This window comes from Astatotilapia calliptera, chromosome 23, assembly GCF_900246225.1.
Source record: "Astatotilapia calliptera chromosome 23, fAstCal1.2, whole genome shotgun sequence".
In the NCBI taxonomy this organism is placed as follows: Eukaryota; Metazoa; Chordata; class Actinopteri; order Cichliformes; family Cichlidae; genus Astatotilapia; species Astatotilapia calliptera.
In genome coordinates, this window is record NC_039323.1 from 14695988 (window position 1) to 14715711 (window position 19724).

The following is a 19724-nucleotide window of genomic DNA, read 5'->3' on the forward strand; positions in this document are numbered from 1 at the left end:
AAATAAAAAAACCTCCTCAACAGGCAGACATCTTATACAAAATCTTTATTGAGATTCGGATTCACAGTAAAATGCTAGTTCACTTTTACTCACTGATAAACTCCAAACATGCTACGCTTCTTGTACATGTAGCAATATGATTACAAAGAACCAAAACTCAGAAGATGGCAGCATGCATGATTAAAATACATTTAAACCTAACGTATAGGAATCTGACATCTAGTACAATATCATAAATGCTATTACTGTGTTTAGAAAATATCACACTCTGTATCCGGGCAAACTCAATTTTTCTCACTATGTGTATTTCTGTTGGTAAAATAGAAATTAAACTACAAAAGTAAGCATGACAAATGCTGTAGTTGAATAAATAAAGCGCACTATGAATACAAAGTACTAGTACGTGAAATTCACATCCAAAAAGTCAAAATCAGCAAAAAGAGTAAGCAGTAACTGACTGGCAATCCAGCTTCCCTGAATGATTACAAATGCACTGGTCTATTAATGTTGTCACAGTAATGTTTTTAGTATCAGTGATGCAAAATCTTATCTACTCAAGAGCAGTACTTAAATATTGTAATTGTATTTGTATTATTCTTCGCAAGGGTTAAGAACAATAAGCTGCCTATCATTTGAAGCTGGTATGTCTAGTGTATGTTTGGCTTCTGCCACTGTTGCTACAGAGTGGTGGTGCATTTATGTATTTCCACACTTCCTTTGGGAAATGTGTTGTAAAGTTCATGGCTGTAGTGCATGATTGAAGAAGTCGTATGATAAAATGCCTAAATGCCTAAATGCAAAACTGCTATATTGTGGGTAACATTAATTACATTTACAGTGCATTCACAGTTTTAAAAAAGGGTTCAGTGCTCTTTTAATGAGTTTCATATCACACCATTAAACTGTCAGCTCCAGTGTCAGTGCTGTGCTGGCGGTAATTTTTATCCCAAGACATTCTCGTGGGAACCCAGCACCCTGGGGAAACAGAGTGAAGATTTTACAGCTCATGGCACTCTAAATAAATATTGCTCATTAGCATATGTAAAGTGGTGCCCTATAACCTTTTGTCCAATGTTTCTTGACCTTAATAACTGAAATGAAACAGCTGTAGCACAGTAATGGATATGTACAGTTCTTGTCTTTAACAGGCTGCGACACTTTTGTCCCCATGTTTCTGCACATGCTGTGCAAGTTTTGTGGAACACTGGAAAGATTTGTCACATTCTGTGCAAACAAAAATCCTCCCTGCACAGTTTTGCTCCTGATGAAGCTTCAGTTTTGCTGGGTGGCTAAAATTCTTGCTGCAGCCCACGCAGTTGTGGGGTTTCTCTTTACTATGTATGAACTGGTGACGAACAAGACGGGAAGCCATGGCAAATGCCACGCCACATTCTGTGCACTTATGGGGCCGCACTCCGCTGTGAATGGCTTCATGCTCGGTCAGGTTGGAGGACTTTGTGAAACACTTGGAGCACACAGAACAGACAAAAGGACGCACTCCTCTGTGGATTTTCTGGTGCTCTGCCATGCGGCTAGCCAGGGCAAACCTCTTCCCACAGTCGGGGCAGGAGAAGGGTCTTTCTCCCAGGTGCTTACGCTCGTGGCGCTTCAGAGCTAGGGGTTTATTGAAGGTCTTGCCGCAGTGCGTGCATGGGAAGGGCTTGTCATTGGTGTGCATGTTCCGCTCATGCTTCCGCAGGTCTGAAGAGCGGATGAAATCCTTGCCGCAGGTGTCACAGATGTATGGCTTTTCACCAGTGTGTGTACGGATATGCTTACGGTAATCTGAGGACCAGATATAGGTTTTGACACAGAAGGGGCAGTGATACGGTCTTTCACCCGTGTGCAGACGCTTGTGTTGCTGCAGCGTGCCTTGATGAGAGTAAGCCTTGCCACATATATCACATACATGCGGCTTGAGGCCTGTGTGTGTTTGTAAGTGACTCTGCAGGTTGCACAGCTTCTTGAAAGCCCATTGGCAGTGCGTGCATTTGAATGGACGTTCCTCTGTGTCAGTGTCAACTCCATTGCGTTTTTTCATTGCTACCAAAAGTCGAGGGATTTTGTCGTCTTTACACTTTTTAAGCAATTTCATAAGTGAAGGACTATTTACATTCAGATGTTTGGTCTTATTCTCACCTTCGCTTGGAGAAGATTCCTCACTACTTAACTCTAGCTTAGATGTCCTCTGTTGGTCTGAGACATCACTTTGGCTCTTGGATTGTTTCAAGAACATGCTTTCATTCTGTGTCACAGCATCCTGGAGCACGTCATTTGGTTTACATATTTCATTGGTCTTAGTGTATGTAGTGCATCGTAGCGATGCCCCTTTGTGTTCTTGCTCATCCTGGATTGGTGTTTCTTCTCCTGGTGAAAGCCCTGCAAACCTCTCCACAAGAGAGAAGTTTGGTGTTTGAGGATTCAGATAAAGGATTCCAATCTCATTACTCTCTGGGAATGGCTCCATCCTTACACCATTACTGCCAAATGAAGACTCTATATTCACACTGTGAGTGTTACTCAAGATGTATCCATCCAGGGGAAAATGAGTGACACTTCCCTTCCTTTTCCTTTTCCTTTTTTTGTCAACATCTGTCCCAGTAGACATCTGCAGAATGACACTGATTTTGTCAGAAATGTGTTTTGAATTATTTATTTATTTATTTTTTACTCATAACTGATGCCACACAGACTTTCTGCAGCAAGTCTGCTGTTGCTGCATGCACCAGTATCATGTAAATATCCCACACATGCTCTGACACCATGCTCGTCATATGACACCAGAACTTTACTATGTGTTCCCGCAGCGTTATATTACTATAAAAATAAAAACAACTCATTATTTTGTAATTTCACACATTAAATCGTTTTATAGAGTAGCTTACCCTGGAGTCTCCACGCGAGCAGGTCAGATCCCGGAGATGCCAGGGAGATATACTAGCCCGGGTACTAGTATAACTCTATGAGAGATGTCCGGTTGCGTTAACGGGCGGAGTTTGGCAGCAAGCCTCTGTAGGTCAGCATCTATCCTGCAAGTCAGCAGCAGCAATTATATCTTCACAGCCGGGCTCAATTTACCCTCCGCTCACTGAACTTGCCACCCGTTTTACATACGACTTGTTGAGTAATTGCATCAGACGGAGACTTTCAGATTACGTTGGACGGTAGAAAGTCGGAAACTTTAACAGTTTACTCGCTTAAGTTGGATCCTTGAACTGGAAAGACTAACTTTTAATTAACTTTTAGTTTACCAACACTCTTTTTGACTCTTTTTCTTTTCTTTTTATTAATTTGTTTTAACAGCTTTAAAAAATAGAAATAAAAACAACAACAACAACAAAAAAAGAAGAAAATAAAATGTTTTTGATAATGTGTGAGTTAGTGCCGCCGTCCGCGCATTGATATTTAGGTTACGCTCTCAGGAGGGCGTTAATAAAACGTTCAAATTACCTTTAAGCCAAGGAAGAAACAAAATGCAACACTCTACTTAAATTACATATCACAGACCTGGAAACATTTTTGCTCAGTTTAAGTTTACTCGCCCTTGCTATTAGTGAGTGACATATTTTGTTTTTGAACGGGTATAAAATAATGGTCGTATTTGTAAGTATGCGACTAGTGCATTGATATTTTAATTAAATGCATTATGAGGTCAGGTGGAGACGGACAGAAATTTAAACCATTTGCTTGTTAAATAATTACACTGAGCTGAAAACATTTGACCAACACTAACCGTTTCAGCACAGCTAATATTCAAGTATATTTTCATTCCCCGTTAAACTCTAACCGTTAGTAATAATCTAAGAGTGAGCACCGTACTGTCCAAAAGTCTATAAAGTATCACATTGATGACGGTGTTTCAGATCACAGCAAAGTTATTTTCACCTCTATTTTAAGTCCATGAGCATTTTGGGGTAACGACCACAAGATGTCACTGTTCACCTGATATTTTGCCAAGTCAGAAGCCAAAACTGTGGAAAATCACCAGCTCTACGAAAAAGAGAAAAAAGGGTGAATTTTAGAATGCATCTTATTGTAGACATCTGTGTTGCTTTAGAAAAAAACACGATGTTTTCAGCTCAGTCTCTGAATGAAAAAAAAAATATCTATGGATATATCAACAGATGAATCTTGTTGATTTCGAAACAACAGAAGTTCTGAAGGATACTTATATGTGCCCGACGTATGCTTAACAAAATCAACATGGGAGAATGGCTTCAACTTAGTGCCCCCCCTTGTTTAGAGAACACTGTGTACAGCTTTTGTGATAAATAAGTTGCAGTCCAGTTTTTTGCCAGTAGATGGCCTCGAAATATCCATTCAGTAAACAGAGTCATCATGGAAAAGGAAATAAGGGAATCCACTTGTCCTGTAATCAAAATATAATAATATTTCTTTCATACTCAATAGTAGGACATGTCTTTATTATTTTTGAGAACTCGTGTTTTTCCCCTCCCTGATAAAATCCTCCAGAGCTTTCCTATTTTTCCCTGTCAGATTAATGGTGGTTTTTTTTTGTTTTTGTTTTTTACACTATAGGGACTGACAGGATTTAAACCTGCATGTGTTAAGTAACTTAAATCTTAATTAAATTGACAGTTGTAGTCTGCACTCAGAGCACTTTCCCAGGAGAACAGATTGAAATCAGATCCTTAACAAATCACCTTTACAAGGCTGCATTTTCCATTCGTTTGTACCTCAACACAAAGTTTTGGCTTCAGTTTCCCACACATATCCACCACAAGAATACCTGTACATGTCTTCTCACGTAAGCTTTCAGGGATATTGCCCCCTTTGTTGAACAGTAGGTACAAATGGATGATTTGATACACCAATTTAGGACAATTTCATAGATATCACAATTAAAAGAAAAAACAAAAAGAACAATGAAAATAATCTCTGGAGTTGTGCATATTTATGTGTTGTCCAACATTTAGTTTTGTGAAAACCATCATTTTTAGTTTATTTCAAGTTTATTCATCAAGTTCCAAGTTTGAAAAAGTAACTCTAACTCTACATAATGTTAAAATCAGATCAGGAGTTAAACTGGTAATTACTCTTTTTCTTTGTATATGTATCAACTTGAAGCTGTCATAACAAAGCTTTGGTGGATGTTGCATAAGTGGGTTGCAGTGACGTGAACCCGGATGCCGAAGCTGTACTAACAATCAGCATGAAGAGCATCACCCAGGAAGTCTCTGTTGGGAGTAAAAAGATTGTGGTTTGTTAGTTTACTTTGTGTTTGTGTTTTTTCCAGACCCCCAGTAAAGAAAGTGTTATAATCCCCTTGTGATTCCTTCAAAGCAAGTAATGGAAAGAGAGCGACTCTTCCTCCAAATGCAAATTTTAGTTCTACTCGCTCTGACTGACCTGCTTTTCCTTGGAAGTTACACTTGAATAAACATTTTATTGATTTCCATGCAACTCATTCAAGTGCACTGAAAAAGTGCAGAGTCATCCTGGAGGTGGTTCTTCAATTTCATGCTGGAGAGTAAACTGCCTTAATTGAGAACATACCCAAATGGGGAATTTTCCACAGACCTTCACTCTGTGGCTGTGGAAATTGTTGGTTTTTTTCACTATTCATCCACTTACATAAGTTCTACCTTAAAGGACATATTGTACCACTCAATATAAATTTGGTGTGGTTTCACTTTTCAGTAAAGTTTTTCCATGTAGATTTTCTTTTTGTGCCAAATTGGTTCGTGCATGGGGTGATGAGGTACAGGGGGAGAACAAAATGAAAACAGCTTACAATAGAGTGCAATGCAAAGCACAACAGTAACCCGACAGAGCTGAATTAAGATTCTTTATGATGCTGAACACTGTAAATGATAACAAACTGTAATGTATTTAATTCAAACCTGATTTGATCACTGGTTATTTGAATGTAGTCACATAAGCTGCAGGCTTACTTCTCATGTGCACAATTAGTGGTTCAGTATGTTTGCATCTTGGACGGCGCTGACAAGCTTGGCACCATCGTTGGCATGCAGGATTCATAACTTCAGTGTGCTTCTAAATATAGTAAGGAACAGTTGTACCAATGCACTGTCGAAAAACATCCTGTTAGAATGACTTTAGTGTTGAAAGGGGTACTAGCTTATTATGAAAGTGTTTACTAACCTGTTGCTGGTAAGTATCCTTCCTAATCTTATTTACTATCTGTGGACATAAGGTCACAGAAAGATGGGACCCTAAACTTATACCATTCATTAGGGTGAATATTACAGTATTGGGAGACTAAAAGCTGCCCTCTTTGTCCTTAGTAGTTTTTTTTAAGTGAATTTGGTTGTTCTTCAAGCTCACACCTGCAGTTTCTCAGTTTACAAGGATTTTCATTCTATTATTTCTCTGCAATTGAGAAAATTTAAATTAGAGTCTATTAAGAAGTGGACTTGTATGAGTCCAATTTACCTTAGTATGTGATTATAGTTTGCCATCAGCAATTGCATTTGACAGGTACTGTTGAATAAGTATAATTAAAGGCTTAAAGCGCATACAAAGCCCATACAACTAATCCACTTAAAGCAAGTTCCAGCTCATGGTATATTTTGGTATATTTTTATTTTTGTTGTTTGTTAGGCTGCCCATACTAAAACTTAGATTATGCTTTTATGTAGTGTTAGTGAATTATTATTTTTTTGTTTTGTTTTGTGACATGGATTATTTTGTAAACATCTCCTTTGTGTACAAAGTTATCAACAGTACTCCTAATTCCACTCTGTCTTGACTGTTTTTAAAGTACACACGCTTACAACATTTGAGTCTGGGGAAATTTTTATTTCTGGAAGTGGCTAAAATTTAGGGCTCCAACTTTACAGCAACAATTTGGGAACCTTTATTTATTTGCATGCAAGAGTGAGATAAGAACAGATGAGCTGGAGGTGCTGGAAGATGGACTTTGTTAGTTGTTATTTGGAAGGAGCCACTTCTGTTGATTCACCATACTGCTAATCTGTTTTCCCACAAGCACCCCAGCCCTTACCTCTTCTAGATGTTATGTAACAGATGTGCATGGGAGAACACAATTGTCTGAGGCACTTTGATTTTGGCATTCACTTCTTCAGCCAGTTTCCAAAAAACAAGTTAGTCACATGTGAGAACAGTCCAATGAATTTCCAACAAGCGAGCGGGTTTAATGTATCTAGTCCCCTGCACTGTCTGCATCTCGGTGCTCTCACCTAACTTAAACTGTGTATTTCCAAAAGTGAAAACAATCTGATTGTCACGATCTGAGGAGGCAGACCGTGTGGTGGTGTGTGTGGTGGACCCAGGTGCGAACACACGAGAGTAGACTGGAGTAAACTTAACTGAAAGCGAGCCTTTATTGTGGCTGGTGACAAGGAGTGCAGACAAGGCAGAAACGCAGTGACAAACTAAACTATGACTAAACTGGGAAAGTAAAACTAGGAAAAACTAAGAAGACACAGGAAACCATAACTATGAATACTAAGACTGGCTGTGACAACATGGAGGGTGGAAACACAGACGACGCGACACAGACTACATGAAACACAGAGACTAAATACACATGAGGGATGATCAGGGGAAGTGGCCACACATGGGAGCACAGCTGACACACATGAACCTAACGACAGGACAGGAGAGGTGAAACTAAATACACTGACATTGAATACAGACTTTCAAAGTAAAACAGGAAACATGGAGATTAGACATGACATGAACTAAACATAACCACGCAGACATGACGCATGAACCAGGGAGACTTAGTACAGGGGGAGACAACAAGACTAAACAGCAATCTAGAAATTAACTAGGTGAACTAAGCTAAGGCACAAATAAATACAAAAGATACATAAAACTCAAACACTGGGTCGCTTGACCCAGGACCATGACACTGATGGAGTCAGTCAGAGAATATCTCCTGCTGTGTACTACACTGGAAAAAGGACATCAGCTGACCATTCAAGTGAATCAATCTACTGACTCACTCAAGCCTCATTTTCTTAAAAAATGGAAACAGGGAGAAAAGTTGTGGTAAACAAAATTGGACCTCTGATGGGGTGATGAAGACAAATTTTACTTTTACCAGTGTGTTGATAGAGTCAAGGTAACTCCACCAGTCATGGATTGGCCTGCCCAGAGCTCAGACCTGAACATTATTGAAACAGTGTGGGATCATTTTACCAAAGAAGGGAACAAAAGGCAGCCACCATCCAAAGAAGAGCTTTGAATGTCCTTCAGTAATCCTGCAGAACTACTCCTGAGGACTATGTTAAAACAACAACAACACTTGCTTCAAAGAGTTCAGGCTAATCATACCAAATCTAGATTTTCAAGTTTGTTAGAATCGTTTTTCCCCTATATACTGCATTTCCATGTACGATTCTATTTCCCATTTGTTTTTTGGGTCAAAAATCTGCCCAGTTACCACATCTGCTGCCTGCTGAGAAATGACGAGTTGAAAGTGACCACCCTGTCACTTCTAACCAAGCCCAAACCAAGTTGTTAAAATACTAGTGATGGCGTAACACTGCATATGAAAAGTTAGGAAAAAAAACGTCTTTTCAGCGACTTTAGAATTGATTGATGAGTGAGGAGTGACACCATTGTCCTCTGCAATGTGTATCCCAGTGAATCAAGGCACAACTGCCAAAGGAAACATTATGCCCAAATAAGCGAGTCCAGCATTTCACAGCCCAGAAAAGAGAATGAGCAGTAATGACACAAAATTGCCATAAAACTGTCGTCATCCTGCAATATGTGCTTCAAAGACCTTTCAACAAGCCAACGGAAGACAATTACCAGTAAGGAAAACAGCTACATCTACCAGCAACTAAGGCTTGATGCATACCATGCTATGTGTAGCCTGGATACTTTGACTTTATATTAATGAGCTTTATATGTAGCTTGTAGTTTGGTAAATTGTCATTAACTTAAGCTAAGATAAGCTAAGCAAAACTAAGCAGCTCTTATTTGTAAGAAGATGGTTCCCAAAATGTTATCTGATTATAATGTTTTACAGGGACATAAACAATCGGATTATTGCTGTCATCTAGATTTTATTTTGTGGCCGCCAATATTTTATTATTTTCAATCACTTATATAACATGACTTATATGAACAAAGATTTTTAACATAACAACAAGAAATGACAAAGGTTATCAAAACCAAAGGAAATATTAAAGGACAAGGTCAACTGAAGACAGGATGAGTTAAGGCAAACAGCAAGATTGAACTTTTGTCACAAGATTCTTTTGTCTTAGGACAGGATAGAATGATATCTATTGAGCTTACTGTGCAGACAAATAAGTCTCAAATATCTTAATTACTGAGGTATTTAGGTAGCCTCTGACATATAATAAAAACACTTTAAGTTAGTGTTTATTATATGTCAGAGGATGATGATTTATTGACATTTACAGCTGTATAATTAGGCAGCTGTTACAGTACTTGATACCAGTTTTACTCATTATTGAAAAAGGATTACTTTCCTGGCTCTGATCCTTTGAATTTAAAAAAGGATCATGCTTTTTAAAAATCTTGCTCTGCACTTCTTTATCAAAGTATACAATGAACTATGTATGAATGAAATGTGCACTAGAAATGTTTTTTCTCCAAGGTTTGCACATTGAGGGTTGCACTTTGAGAACACTGGTTCAAGAACATGTCATGATCATTAACAGGGTAAAGACCTTGAGTGCCAGGGGACATTTGAATTCCAAAAATGGCCACAAAATCCATCAAATCCTACAAAATGTGTATAAAAATGTACGTCTCTAAGAAGGCCAGAAAATAATTTTTACTACTGTAATAGTGACAAAACTGCTTTGTTTAGTGCTTTCATGTTATTCTACTTGCCTCAGGCTTACAGGCTCTATCTGATTGCGTGCTAACCCTCCTCTCACTTGTGTGACCTTTGTAAAATTCCACAGCCTTTAACTCTGGGGTGGGGGTGGTGTTGTACTTCTTGTAGGTCTTGGAATGGGGCATTGTCAATGGCAGGATGAGATTTTAGGGGGAGAGGGGAGAATTTGCACTGTGAGAACCACAGAGTCCAGAAAGCCAATCAGAGTAAGGGAATCCATTTTGAAAACAACTCACAACTCAGTTAGCTGCTTTTGTTTCAAACTTATCCATCCCATTTGTTAGCAGTGATTAATTCATTGATTGACACTTTTTAACTACATTTGGATAGACAGTGACAAAAACAAATATAGCCAAGGATGAATTTATTGCTGATTGTCCTTGTCAGGGCAAAGACTAATCTGTTGTTTGAAGTAAGCACAGAAAATAGATCTAATCAGGGTTTTTTTTGCATTTTTCCAAAGACCACAAAAGCATAGACACATGCGTACATACACACACACACACACTTAGACAGAACACTGTGTCTCAGTGGCATACTAACAACATGAGACCATTGCATTCTCCAAAGGTGGATGTGGGTGAATTGTGGGGATGTGTGTGCAGGGAAATACCACACTTATCTCACATTGGCCCCAAGTGGGTATGGCTAAAAAGGGTGAACAAACACAGACCAGTTTTGCTCTTTTGGACTCCTATATGGATTTTCTTTTGGCAAATCCACTACGGACTTGCTCACAAAATACCCATATGGGCTAACTCATGTGGAGCCCATAGCAGTTGTGTACTATTGGGTCCCCAAGAGGGACTCACTCATTGCCCCCGTGGGTTACCCCTCTGGGCCCCATGACAGTTTTCTGTGGGCAAGCTTTAGTGGTGTTGCTCACAGAAAACCCATATAGGGACCCCAAACAGCAAAATTGCTGTCAGCTATACCTATAGTGGGTGTATAGGCACACCCAGTTGCGACCCATGCGGAATAAGTGTGAATTTGCACTGCACACACAACACCACAGTTCACCCACCTACCCACTATGGGCCTGCACCGGCATGTTTGCTGGTACATTATTTATAATGTGTAAACAGCATGCAGGGAAATGGGAACTGTGGAGAAGAGGAAACCACATAATGTAGTTATTCTGTCAGAAGTATGAGACTGAGAGTGAGAGACTAAGCCATGGAATCCAAATTCAAGTCCCAGGGACCATGAAAGTTCGACTATCAAGCAAAAGTTCCCTGGTTTGAGCTTTGAAGGAGACATAAATCTTTTGTGGGATGGTATGGGACACATGTGGATCCCACACAGAGGGACCCAGTTGGGCACCCCACTGTAAAATTATAAACATTTTACATATTTTTACTTAGTGTAAATCACAAAAAAAAGTTTTAAACTGAGTCATTTTGTAATGCTGGTTATATTCTGAACTATTTCTTTCAGTCTTTTCACAGTCAAGCTGGTAAACACCTAGCAGCTGCTTCTCCAAATGTCTATGCTAAACCAGACAAAATCCCCCCTAGCTGTTTATACATATTTCATCAGGTACCAGTCTTGCAGAAAGTGTCAAGTCAGGCTTCAGGTGTATCAGTTTTAAATTGAGAAAAGTTTCCAATCGCATGTACCATTCTGTGAAACAACTAACACTAACTGATTTATTTATTTTTTTACATTTCAATGTATTCAGCTTATACTTGGGACTGTCACTTTTATGCTTTTCCATGTCTCCTATCAGCAGGTCAGCTGTGGTGGATGTGCAGCAAGAGAGCAAAACTGATTAGGGCACACATACAAAAACACAAAGCACCTCCTTGTCCAACCATAACTGACTTTTTTGTGCAGAGTTTGGATATATCTTGAACTGAGCCATGTTGTTTCCCATTATCCAGCTGGAGAATGTACCTTAGTAACTGTCTGGTGGAAGAAGATGCATCGCTTTAAGGTCACATTTAATCCTGGTGGTGAAGCCGGTTCTCTTTGTGCAACTGCTGATTGTTTGTTTAAAATGGCAGTGACGTTTGTCACAATTGGTGGTGGTCCAGGCTTCGTCCGTGCTCCTTCTCCCAGGGTTCTCTAACCTCTCTGTCTCACTGTGCTGCTCTGCTTTCACAGCTGCACAACTTTCCAACCATCAGACCAACCACATTGCAACGATTTCCAGAACATGTCCCCAAAACTCACCACCACGTGAGTTTGGGGGGGGCGGCAGTCACAACCAGTGTGCTGTCACCAATGACAGTGCTGATAGCTAGGCTTGAAGGGCCTCCATAGAACAGGAGATTGCATTCATGTGATGAGATTAGACCTAGCACGGACAAGCATGGTGCTTCATTTGCTGTCTGGACTACAGATATCTGATTAAACTGTGAACCTCTGGCTGAATTGCAAATAATAGTGTAATCCCACTTCTTTCTATGGAAAGAAGTGGGATTACATAGTGTACCTCTTTCCATAGAAAGAAGTGGGATTACATAGTGTGCTGATTCTCTGTTGTAATACACCAGATTTTTTTTAAAAAAAAGCAAAAAAGCTGCAGTCTAGGTTTGTAAACTCTGTTCTTTGTTTTGTGTACTATACATATTCCTCAACTGCCGCTGTTATGTAATTGCCTGGTATGGAAACCCAGCCCCCACCTCTCTTACACACACCAGATTGCTTGAGCTTACACTGTGGCTGCCATGGAAACAAAGCCGAAGGCGTTATCTTTCTCTTCACGAGACCTTCCTTCTGACCAGTTTATCTCAAATATCGTCATGTTGTTGAAGGAAAACTGACAAAATTACACACCTTTCTACAGACAGTCCACCGGGGTTAAATAACATAAGGAGTGGCTGTGCTTGTAATACAATAGGACAATTCAATAGGTTATGAAACAGTATATATGCAGCAGAATAAATATGCACGTACAAGGAAGCTTGAGTATGTGCTGATGGTCTCGAGCTGTAAGGCTTGTTTGTGGAAACAGATTTTTTGGTTTTTCCTCCACTATATTTAACTAAAACAAAAACTATATAAAAAAAGACAAAATATGCTGTAAGGCAGTAACTTAAAATGCCTCTCTACAAGTGCTGGAACATTTCCTGAGCTTGGTTGCTGAGCATGATTTAAGGAGGCCAATGCGTGTGATTTGAAGTTCTTGTTTGGCAGTAAGCTCTTAACTAAATTGAGTTTGGTGGGTTCTAAAACTCCTATCACGTGTATTACTGTAAGCTACATGCACTTTGGCTCCACTTTTCTTAAAGGCATCTGAGCTCAGAACACCATATTGAGCTGAATAGAAACTGACAGTTGAATCCATATACGTTAACTGCTTATCCATCCATTGTTGTGTGGCTATCCCAGCTGTCACAGGTAGAGAGGTGGGGCACACCCCGAACATGGCACAAGTCCATCTCAGGGCTTATACAGAGAGATAAACAGCTTGTAATTTCTTTAAATAGTCTTCTACACTATTTCTCCAGGCTAACTGAAGGGCATTCAAAGCTCTTCTTTAGATTTTGGCTGCCTCAAATCCAGGTAGGCATTCAATGCATTCGCAGTGAGTTTGAGATTACACTGAAAAATAAAGCCATTTCTAATTTCCAGATGGTATTGCATCGTGGATCAGAATTTGATGATATTTTGATGTGTTCATAATTCCATTAGATTTGACAGTAGATAGATTGACTGAAGAGCCAGATGCATCTCTCCAGTCATGTGTCAGGTCTTTGCTGGATTTTTTTTTCCTGTTTCTTAAGGACATAACTTTCAGACACTGTTTGTCTGCTGTAGATAGCTTTTTTTCCCACTTGCCACTTCTTCTGTCTTCCGCTTGTCCAGTTTTCTACATGTTTTTAAGGACGCATTGCACACCATACTGAGATATACAAAGTTTTCAGCTGATAGGTCTTTATGAAACACATTGTTGGTGCACCATTCTGTTTTATTCTTGTGAAACTGTATAATCTTTGGCATTTTTTAATAGATTCAGTTAAAGAAATTGGAACAAATCACATGTTTTTGTGACAGGCTGCTGGTAACAAAATGCCTAAGCATACAGTTTAAACTGAGTTTTTTGCTAATTTGTTTTATGGTGCAAGGAGTGGACTGAACATGAGTGAAAAAGCAGCCGATGTCCAGAAAAACTTGGAAAAAAATTACAAGAAAATCTGACCACTTCGATGCAAAATGTAAAGAGCCATTATTTTAAGGGGAAAACTGTGTCTAAGAAACTGTGAAAACCGCTACTGTTCTGGCCATCTGTTCTGAAAAAAGCATCCTCACTGAATGAAGCAGGTAGTTAACATGTTTTACCTTTTATGCCCCAGGTGTTCACCCCATGAACCTTGGAGAAAGTATGTTTTACAGCAGGTTTAGCAGACCAGAGCACTCTTCCAGACCAGCTCTTGGTCATGGTTTAATTTTCAGCAAGTGAAGCATGGCATGAAACGAACTTCCCAGGCCACCCGTGTTTATGATATAGCCCCTCAAAGCTAAACTAAACTATGTTTCAATTTAGTTCTGTCCTAGTCATTTTAGACACACAAGTCAAAATCCATCTAAAATATTAAAACAGTAAAAACGAACTCCAACAACATAATGGCAACAATGATATAATGTTGTTGTCTGTATGTTTTATAATAAGTTATCACCAGGAAAGTTCTGGGCTTGAATCTCCTGGCGTGCTTGGTTTGCGTTTTCACCCTGTGTATGCAGTCTCCTGCAGCAAAGACACACGTGTTAGGTCAACTAATGATTATTAATTGGCCAGACATGTTTACAGGGTTGATAATGTGAATAGAGTTAGTAAAAAACTTTAAGTGGTCAGTAAAACTAGAAAAGCACTTCATAAATGCCAGAACACCATAAGTACATAAGGTCATTTGTTCCAGTGTTTCCAGACAGAAGAGGAATACTATGTGTCTCTCAGTAAAGGCCCTTATCATTACATTTTCACAATCCATTACTCGTCAAAAGTAATGTATGCAACAGATTCATGAGCAAAGGATAAATGGTGGAAACGATTCTAGTTACAAATGTGGCATCCACATGTTCTTTTTTTTAGCACGATCATGAATGTGTCATGAAATCTCAGCTGAAGTTTTGCAGTTTTTTACAATAAAGTGGTGAATGGTAGGCTATAAACTGGCTATTTTAAAATTGGTTAATAAAATTTGAGCACCTGAAGGTTTACTTGTACAGAAGTGACAAAAAGTTTGTTTTTCTGACGGTGTCCTTTAAAAAAAAAAAAAAGTGCTATTGTGCTTAAAACTCATACCCAACATGGTCTAACTTTCAAATAATGTTGTCAACAATACCGGATAAATAAACATCTCAGGGTGCTTTATATTGTGAGGTGAAGAGAGAACACCAAAGATGAGAAAAGCCACAAAAAGCAAACACTTGGCCTCAGTGGAGAGGAAAAACTCCCTTTTAACAAAAAGAGATCACCAACAGAATCAGACTTAGAGAATACTGGGAGTACTGGTTGGAGGTGGGGGGAGGAGCATGGAAAGATCATGATCAGCAAACAGGACAAAAACAAACTACAGGAGCGAAAGTACAAAAGTTGGATATTATCGTTATTATGATTGCTTCCCAGTTAAAGTTAAATAACACCATACTACAAACCACAATCTGAACAGTTTCTGGGGAGTTGTTCCAACTTTTAGGAGACAACAAGAGTAATTCATCAAAGTATGATACATCAGATGGTAAATACGTCACTCCAGTTCTGTACATTTGGAAAATATCGTCCACATGTAAATAAAAAGTATTTACCCTTTCAGACCCTGTTGGTCACTAGGAAGGTTCAGATGTGTTTCACCCCGTCTAACTTTCCACTAATACACGCTCCATAGCTGATACATGAGGATTCCTCACGCTTTTGACTTGATAAACATTTACCATGATTAATTCAAGTCAAGCATTTTAATGCATCCAGTAATAATATGTGTGTTGTTCATAACAATTGCTGTGTGACACATTATCAATGCTTCATATTTGCTTTGAATCTCCTGTCACTGCAACAATAGGGCCTTATGAACAACGAAAGGAGGGAGGACTCTATCCAAAGCCATGCATGTTTCAAATCTTTGCAAATTGATTTTCATGGGGGAGTAACATAAACAGACTAGCGGCTGCCCGACAGAAAAATTTAATACACTTCTGCATGCTTTGAGAAAACGATAAGCAGTCGTGCAAAGCAGAACTGAAAGTGATTTGTGTAAACCATGAACAAGATGGGGAGAGGATGACCTGAGGAGCTGTCATGTCAGGACTAAAAGTTTGGCATCAAATCCACACTGAGCATCGAGCACTCTTATTTTGGCAAGTAAACACGTTTGGCACGTGCGTGTAGGGAATAACTCACTCTCATCAGCTCAGGTTTATTACAAAATGAGAGGCACCATATGTGGGTCTACATTGTGGAGGTTTTAATTGAATTTGAATCCTTAGTACAGTATGTATGTGCTTTTTAATGGAGCAATGGAGATTAGTAGTCAGCCTTGCTTATTAGTTCAAGTTGTGTAATGGTGACACAATTTGAGCCATTTCTTTTTTATTATGATAGCTAAATAGTATTGTACAACTTCTCGAAATGAAGCGCCTTCCCTTTTCCATTGAATTGCTGGTCTTTAGACAGACTTTAGTACAAAGGCTGCCATCCTGTCTTTACTTTCTCAACCTACTTTAAGCCTCTAGCTTATCAAAGCTTGTGATTAAAACAGACCAGAAAGACAATCACACACTATTTTTGGACAGGCCTGTGCTAGAGTGAAATCTACTGTGATGTCCTTAGCACAATCAGTGTGTTCAAGCTTTAACATGAAATGATAAACCTACCAAAACCACTCTAAAGGTTCAGCGTAATCTTGTGCTTGAGTTTTTAAACTGAGAAGGGGAGTGTGGCTGTAATTTGTCTAAATTAATCACAGTTTGTTAAACATTACAGTGCATTTTCCCTTAATAACAGTCACATTTCAGGGATTCGTGTCAGCTGACAGTCCTGTGTCATGCGAACTTGTTCCTGTTGGAATAGAACTCCAGATAAAATGAAGTGTGTGGGATTAAGCTGCAAACAAGGCATACATAAAAATGTTAGCAGTTTATTAAAGAGCGCAACAATTACAATTGTAAGAAGAGATAAAAACAGACATGCATCGTTTTATAAAACCTACAAAAGTAAACTGGCTTACATAGTAACCTTACCCATCCACAACCACTATCGAGACAGAGGCCAAGATTGCTTAAACATTCAAACGCCTTTGGGTTTTTGTCCTTTGGGGAAATGTAACATGAGCTCCAGGAAAACTCTGCTGTACTTAAATTTCCTTTAGTACAAGTTAAACACATTGTGTTAGTGTGCATCTATACAAACAATCAGCTACTGTGACACCAAGACAAAATGTGGCAGTGTTTGTGTCAGTTGAATTCACAAAGAATGCAGGAATACTTAAATCATTATTTCATGTTTCAAGTAGAAATTTCAAAAAATAAAGATAGGTTTGTCGAGTCTTGAAACAGACACAGAGCTAAATACAGTACTGCTAATGATACTTTTGTTTTAAACCGTTCACTTGCTGTAATTTGCGGGCTCTTCGCCCTCTTCTTTGAGCAAACATGTGCGCACCAGTGCCTCTGTGACAGCGTAAGGATCGCAGTTAGCGGATGGGCGACGGTCCTCGAAGTAACCTTTCTTGTCTTGCCCCACTGAGCGAGGAATGCGGATGCTGGCCCCACGGTTGGCCACGCCGGCTGAGAACTCATCAATGCTCGAGGTTTCGTGACGACCAGTGAGACGTCTGGCGTTGTCGAGCCCACCCTTGGGATCGTAGGCCCGGATGTGATACCTGTGTCTTTTTGCCAACTTTTCAATGGATTCCTCGATGACTCTGAAGATGAGAGTTAGAGTTAGAAACACACCAAAAACCCACATTTCATTTATTAAACTTAACTGACTTTGAATTCATCCTTACTTAAGCCCGCCATCCTCTCTCATCTCCTTTGTGCTGAAGTTGGTATGGCAGCCAGCTCCATTCCAGTTCCCTGGGATAGGCTTGGGGTCAAAGGACACCACAACACCAAAATCTTCACAGACTCTGTGAAGGATGAAGCGAGCAACCCACAGGTGGTCTCCCATGTCGATACCTTCGCAAGGCCCAATCTGGAACTCCCACTAAAACACAACAAAGGCGGCATTATTAACAGTTACACTAATAATTACCGGTTTTTACACACTGCCTTTGTCATGATGGAAAATTACCTGTGCCGGCATGACTTCAGCATTACTTCCATAGATCTGAACCCCAGCATACAGACAAGCTCTATAGTGCGCCTCCACTATGTCTCGTCCGTACGCCTTATCTGCCCCGACTCCACAGTAATAAGGCCCTGATTAAGTGGAAAGAGACTAAACATTAACACTCAGCTGTGATTACTGATGTATTATAATTCAACAAAATGAGCCAAGTTAGAGGCCAACATTCACCTTGTGGACCGGGGAAGCCGTTGGAAGGCCAACCAAAGGGATGTCCATCTGTGCCCAGGATAGTATACTCTTGTTCCATACCGAACCATGAGTGGTTGTTTTCCACCATGTTCATAATCTTCTTACAGGTGTATCGGAGGTTGGTCTCTGTTGGAACAGAGTCAGAAATTAGCTAAAACTTAAGACTGCTTAAAATCTCATGACGCCCCGGTTTGTAAACTTCCACTCACCTGCTGGTTTGCGGTTGTACTTGAGCACTTCACAGAGCACCAGCTTATTAGGGTCTTTTCTGAATGGGTCCCTGAACATGGCAGCAGGAATTAGGTACATGTCACTGTTGGAACCCTCTGACTGGTAGGTGCTGGAGCCGTCAAAGTTCCACTCAGGGAGATCTGGCAAAAAACAACAACAACCCTGTTCAAAAACCTTCTTAAAACATGTCGCCATCCGTGCTTTTTTATTTTCCTGAATCATATTGATCATACTGGAACTACATCTTACCTTCTATTGTCTTGGGTTCAGAATCCAGAGTTCTGGTCTTACATCTCAGTCCCTCTCCAGATCCATCTATCCAAATGTACATGGCTTGTACCTTCTCCCCCTGAGGGAGGCTCATGTACTGCTGTTTAACTGCTTTGTTCAGTTTTGAACTCGCTGAGGTGGCCATTTTCTTGACCCTGAAAACCTACAGAGATAAATGGACGCATGATGAGCTTCAATTCAGATCAATGTGTATGAAGGCATGTGTAAAACAGCAGGCAGGATGTCAAAAATATACACAGAACACAGGTAAGTACACCTAAGTACCTAAATGCAACTGAAATCTCCATCACGACTGATTATACAACAGGTTCATCTGTGATCAACCGGCCTGATCGACTATTGCTCTCACACAAACAGCTGTTTACTAGGAGCTCGCGCAAGTGGAAAAATACAACACAAGCGCAAATGGACGTTAGATGCAAGTTAACACTACTATCATTGTTTTTCCTCGCACGCACAAATTCTAAAAGCATTTAAAAAACGATTCGATTCAATTAAAAAAACGACTTACCTAATGTTAAGTGTAAGAAAATATTAAAAGATGTACAGAGTCTATGGATGTGTGTTTCCTGTGTAGGTTTCTATTGTTGTTCATTCCTGCTGCCCCTCACCGCGTCCCCTGTTGGATTTATAGTCCTGCTCGAACCACCTGATTGGTGGAAGGAAAACGTGATCAGCCCGTGACGCGGAGGAGACGTGTGAGCGAGTGTGTTTGTTCTCTGTGGCTGTGGCAGCAGATAACAAAAGGAGAAAAAAAATCACTACTTGTTCATGTTTCTCACATGAGCGCGTGAAGGCACTCCCGTGGTTAAACAAAACAAACCGGCTTAAACTGTAACACGCAAAGTGGGTAAAACGACAGTTTTCATCCACAATGAGTGTCGG

The 19724-nt window shown here is 39.8% G+C and overlaps 2 protein-coding genes across 2 annotated transcripts; both read right to left on the minus strand.

Moving 5' to 3' along the window:
* Positions 1 to 30: 30 nt before the first annotated feature.
* Positions 31 to 3229, minus strand: znf648 (zinc finger protein 648). Its single transcript, XM_026159098.1, has 2 exons — positions 2886 to 3229; positions 31 to 2608 (listed from the first exon to the last, which is right to left on the minus strand). The coding sequence occupies exon 2, from the start codon at positions 2606 to 2608 to the stop codon at positions 1142 to 1144; it is 1467 nt and encodes a 488-aa protein (XP_026014883.1). The 5' UTR covers positions 2886 to 3229; the 3' UTR covers positions 31 to 1141.
* A 13669-nt stretch (positions 3230 to 16898) lies between these two features.
* On the minus strand, positions 16899 to 19475 carry glulb (glutamate-ammonia ligase (glutamine synthase) b). The gene is made up of 7 exons (XM_026159684.1): positions 19351 to 19475; positions 18798 to 18981; positions 18527 to 18688; positions 18297 to 18443; positions 18072 to 18199; positions 17785 to 17984; positions 16899 to 17700 (listed from the first exon to the last, which is right to left on the minus strand). The coding sequence occupies exons 2-7, from the start codon at positions 18961 to 18963 to the stop codon at positions 17382 to 17384; spliced, it is 1122 nt and encodes a 373-aa protein (XP_026015469.1). The 5' UTR covers positions 18964 to 18981; positions 19351 to 19475; the 3' UTR covers positions 16899 to 17381.
* Positions 19476 to 19724: the final 249 nt, after the last annotated feature.